We start from the raw sequence: 4502 nt of genomic DNA, 5'->3' as shown, positions 1-4502 counted from the left end.
CAAAAAGTTTAAAAAAAAAAAAAAAAAAAAAGACTACAGTAGTTGGATCCACAAGTGGTATAGGAAACAGAGACTATCATTAGAGATCCTGTCATTTTTTAAAAAAATGACCACGTTTGAACTGACAAATTCAAATAGGGTGTGTGTGCGTGCGTGCGTGCGTCCGTGTGTGTTTGGTGTCTGTCTCACTATGTAGCTATGTAACACAGGTTGGACTCCAAACTGCAAGAGAGATTACAGTCCTGCCTCAGTCTCCGGAGTGCTGGTTCCGGGCTGCAGGTTCAAAGCTCCTCCATGACCCTCGGGCCTGGCCAGCGCGGCCTCCCACTGAGCTCTGGAATGAAAGCGTTGGATGTGCCACCCTCTGCACGCACCGTCCAGCCCATGTCCCGTTTATTTTGGCTGAGCCTACAATTCCCAGAAGGCAACGCGGAAGGCGGAGGCGGGCCAGGGTGACTACGAATGCTGTGATTGGCGATGAGCTCAGGGCCAATTGGAGGCGCTGTTGTTAGACAGTACTGGAGCCGGTCCTGGAGGAAGGTAGCAAGATGGTGTTAGAGAGCACTATGGTTTGGTAAGCAGTGCTGTGGGAGCCGGGCAGGGGGTGCGCCCGGGGCGGGGGTCGCGAGGTGCCGAGGGCCACGGTCTGGGTGGGGACGGGGTCAGCCGACCGAGCAGTGGCCTCGGGGCGTCCATCGAAGAGGCCGGCGACTCCCTGAGTCATCCCGGGGCAGCGCAGGCCTCGCAACCGCAGCCGCAGTCCCGGCGGACTTGGACTGCCTGTTTAGTCCAGCGTCGTCTCCAGACCACCCCCAGCCTGCTTCTCAGACTTTTCCCTGCTCGGCTCCACCTAAAAATAATAGGTATTAGTAAGAGAGCGAAACCACCCCATTCGCTGGTCCCCACCACTCTTTCCTGTACTTGACCTCACGTAAACGTTACAACATCTCTCATCCTTCATTTCATGATGAATCAGAGAAACTTTAAGAAACTCCGTGATTTTCCCAGAATCACACAGCAAATTAAGTGGGCGAACCAAGCAAGAGTTAAATTTAAAGCTATCTAACCCTGTGAACTAGCTCGCATCAGTTCCATACTTGGGAAATAAACACCCCCCCCTTTTTTTTTTGGTTATTTTTGAGACAGGGTCTCCCTGTAGCCCCAGCTGGCCCGGGTAGTCTCTTTTATGAGTTGGATTAGAAGCTGACGACATAAATCTTGGCAGGGTTCTAAGAAAGTTTTGGTTTTTTCTTTCAGATACTGAGGATTAAACCAAGGGCCTTGTGAATGCTGGACAAGGGCTCTACCAATGAGCTGCATTCCTAGCCTGTGTTTTATTTCATTTCTTTATTTTTTTGATGGAATTTAACACTGGAATTTAACACTATGCTGGCCTTGAAATCTGTATTTGGTAAGATACCACAGGCTGGACTTGAACCTGGAATCTTGTGCTTCTACCTCCCAAGTACCTAGGGTTATGAGCCTGTGTCATCAGGCCATTGTTTCCTTTTGGAGATTGGATAGCACTGCCATCTAAAATACAGGATGCTGCCAGACTTCTTTGCTCAGGCTTGTAGTGCCAGCACGTAGGACTTGAGGCCAGCCAGGAAGTCTCAGTACCAACAAAAACAAAACACCACCGGAATTCCCAGTTAAATTTGAATTTCAGAAAAGTAATTATTTTTAGTACAAAAAGTAGCTGTAACTATAACCTAAATACAGCTCTAAAAAGTTTCTTACAAAGGGCATGGTGGCACAAGCCTTTATTTAATCCCAGCACTCGGGAGGCAGAGGCAGGCAGAACTCTGTGAATTCCAGGCCAGCTGGTGCCATAAGGATACCCTGTCTCAAAAAAGACCAAAAAAAAAAAAAAAAAAGCCAGGCGTGGTGGCACAGATCTTAAATCCCAGCACTCAGGATGCAGAGACAGGTGGATCTCTCAGAGTTCAAGGCTATCCTGGTCTATGAGGCTTCTTCATCCAGTTCAGTCAAGGCCACATAGTGAGACCTTGTCTTAGAAAAAAAAAAGGGGGGGTTGGAGAGATGGCTCAGCAGTTAAGAGCACTGACTACTCTTGCAGAGGACCTGGGTTCAATTCCCACCACCCACATAATAGCTGAAAACCACCCCGTAACTCTAGTTCTGGGGGAATCCAACACCTTCTTACCTCCACGGGCAGCATTTAGTCCCATCACTCGGGGGGCAGAGGCAGGCGGATTGCTGTGAGTTTGAGGCCAGCCTGGTCTACAAAGTGAGTTCAGGTCAGCTGGGACTACAGGGAGACCCTGTCTCAAAAAGACAAAAAAAAAAAAAAAAAAGTTATTTGTTGGGGCTGAAGAGATGGTATAATGAGGTTCTGTCTCAAAAAAATTGGTTTGGATGTGTAAGTAAAAGGAAAACTTATATCCGAGGAGACATTATCCACTGGTGTAACCACCCGAGTGTAGAATGATGCTGAGAATCCACCTGTTTTCCACAGGGTCTCCTCAGAACTTTCTGGAGGAGCTCCTATTTTTAAAAAGTAAGTGTTGGGGGGCTGGAGAGATGGCTTAGTGGTTAAGAACAATGTTCTTGCAGAAGACCCCAGTTCGAATCCCAACACCCATCTGATAGTCTCTTCTGTTTTCTGTGGGCATTGCATGACACAGGTGCACTTACTTACATGCAGGCAGTACACACATACACATAAAATAAAAATAAATAAAATTTTTTTAAAAAGTGTTGGGCTTTAGTCTAAAACTGCTGAGTCAGATTCTTTTTTTTAAAAGAATTCTTTTTATGTGGATAAGTGTTTTTTGCCTGCATGTATATAAGTGCACCACATGTATTCAGAGCCCACAGAGGCCAGAAGAGGGTGTTGCATCCCTGGAACTGGAGTTAAGGTTATTAGCTGGAAACTGAACCTGGGTCCTCTGGAAGAGCAGCAGTGCTCTTAACTGCTGAGCCATCTCTTTGGCTTATTTTTTCAAAAAAATTTTATGATTTATTTTTACCTTTAATTATGAATATTAATAATTAGTATGTGTGTGTTGGGTGGGTATGTGTATGTGAGTGCAGGCGCCCTCAGAAGCCAGAAATGTTGGATCCCCCAGGGTCCTGCAGTTAAAGGTAGTTATGAGTCATGCTAGATGGGTGCTGGGAATTGAACTCAGGTCATCTGGAAGAGCAGTGTGAGCTCTTAACTACTGAGCCATTTCTCCAGCCCTTTTTTTAAAAAATATTTTTTTATTATTTTTATTTTATGTGTACGAGTGTATTGCCTGTGTGTATGTGAGTACACCAGTGTCATGCAGTGCTGCTGAGGTCAGAAGAGCACTTCGGGTTCCCCTGGAACTGGAGTTAAGGACGACGGTTCATAGCTGCCATGTGGGTGCTGGGAATTGAACCCGGGTCCTCTGCAAGAGCAGTCAGTGCTCCTAACTGCTGAACCATCTCTCTAGCCCTCCTTTTTTTTTTAAAGATAGGGTCTCCCTGTAGCCCAAGCTGTCCTGGAACTCACTATGTAGACCAGGCTGGCCTTGAATTCTCAGACATCCACCTACCTCCACCTCTGCCTCTGGAGGGGACCAAAGGTGTACGCCACCACACCTACAGCAGGCTTTTTCTCTGTCTTTTTTTTTTTTTTTCAATAGTTTATTTTTATTTTATGTGTATGCGTGTATTTCCTGCATGTAGGTAAGTGCACCCATGTCGTGAAATGCCCGCGGAGGTCTTAAGAGGCTGTTGGATCCCCTGGGACTGGAATTAGAACAATTGTTAGCTGCCATGTGGGTGCTGGGATTTGAGCCCGGGTCTTCTGTAAGAACAACCAGTGTTCTTAACCGCTGAGCCATCTCCAGCCCCATCCAGGCCTTTTTTAAAAAATATTTTATTTATCATTTTAATTTTTTTTGTGTGTATGAGTATTACCTGCTTGTATGTAAGTGGACCTGTGTCATGCAGTGCCCTTGGAAGTCAGCTGACATATTTATTTTATTCTATTACAGAAAATAGAGACAGGGTCTGGAGAGTTGACTCATCAGTTAAGAGCACTGGCTGCAGTGCCTCTTCTGACCTCCATGGGCATTGCCCAACATAGGTACACTTACTTATATGCAAACAATACACTCATACATAACATAAAAATAAAATATTTTAAAGAATAGAGACAAAGTCAGACAGGATGACGAGATCTCAGTGTGTTGCCCAGGCTGGTGCCAAAATCCTGGGTTCAAGAGATTCTCCTTCCTTAGCTTCTCAAGTAGGTGGGCCTACAGGCATACTGTGTTGTCTGTCCACTATTGGATGGATGGACGGATGGGTTCTGTAGTGCTGAGGATCACACTCAAGACTTTGTTTATGCTAGGCAGGTACTACCACAGAACAACATCCCAGCTGTGGTCTCTCTTTTAAAAAAAAAAAAAATTTATTAGCTGCCATGTGGGTGCTGGGATTCTAACCCAGATCCTCTGCAAGAACAGTCAGTGTTCTTAACTGCTGAGCCATCTCTCCAGCCCCTGTAT

General features: G+C 45.9%; 1 protein-coding gene across 3 annotated transcripts in view; it reads left to right on the top strand.

Moving 5' to 3' along the window:
- The first annotated feature begins 469 nt into the window (after positions 1-469).
- Positions 470-4502, top strand: part of Psmd4 (proteasome 26S subunit, non-ATPase 4) — a 12977-nt gene continuing 8944 nt past the window's right edge. For 2 of the 3 annotated variants that reach the window (XM_008828240.3, XM_008828239.3), the window contains exon 1: positions 470-574. In XM_008828240.3, the coding sequence (XP_008826462.1) occupies positions 549-574 (26 nt within the window). In that variant the 5' untranslated portion in view covers positions 470-548. Of the gene's footprint in view, positions 575-1278; positions 1412-4502 lie in introns of those variants that run through there. The other variant, XM_017796940.2, reaches the window with a different exon arrangement.

The sequence above is a fragment of the Nannospalax galili genome, unplaced genomic scaffold (assembly GCF_000622305.1).
Source record: "Nannospalax galili isolate Female #2095 unplaced genomic scaffold, S.galili_v1.0 scaffold752, whole genome shotgun sequence".
Taxonomy (NCBI): Eukaryota; Metazoa; Chordata; class Mammalia; order Rodentia; family Spalacidae; genus Nannospalax; species Nannospalax galili.
Note: the sequence above shows the minus strand (reverse complement) of the source record. Positions and strands in the feature narration are given on the sequence as shown.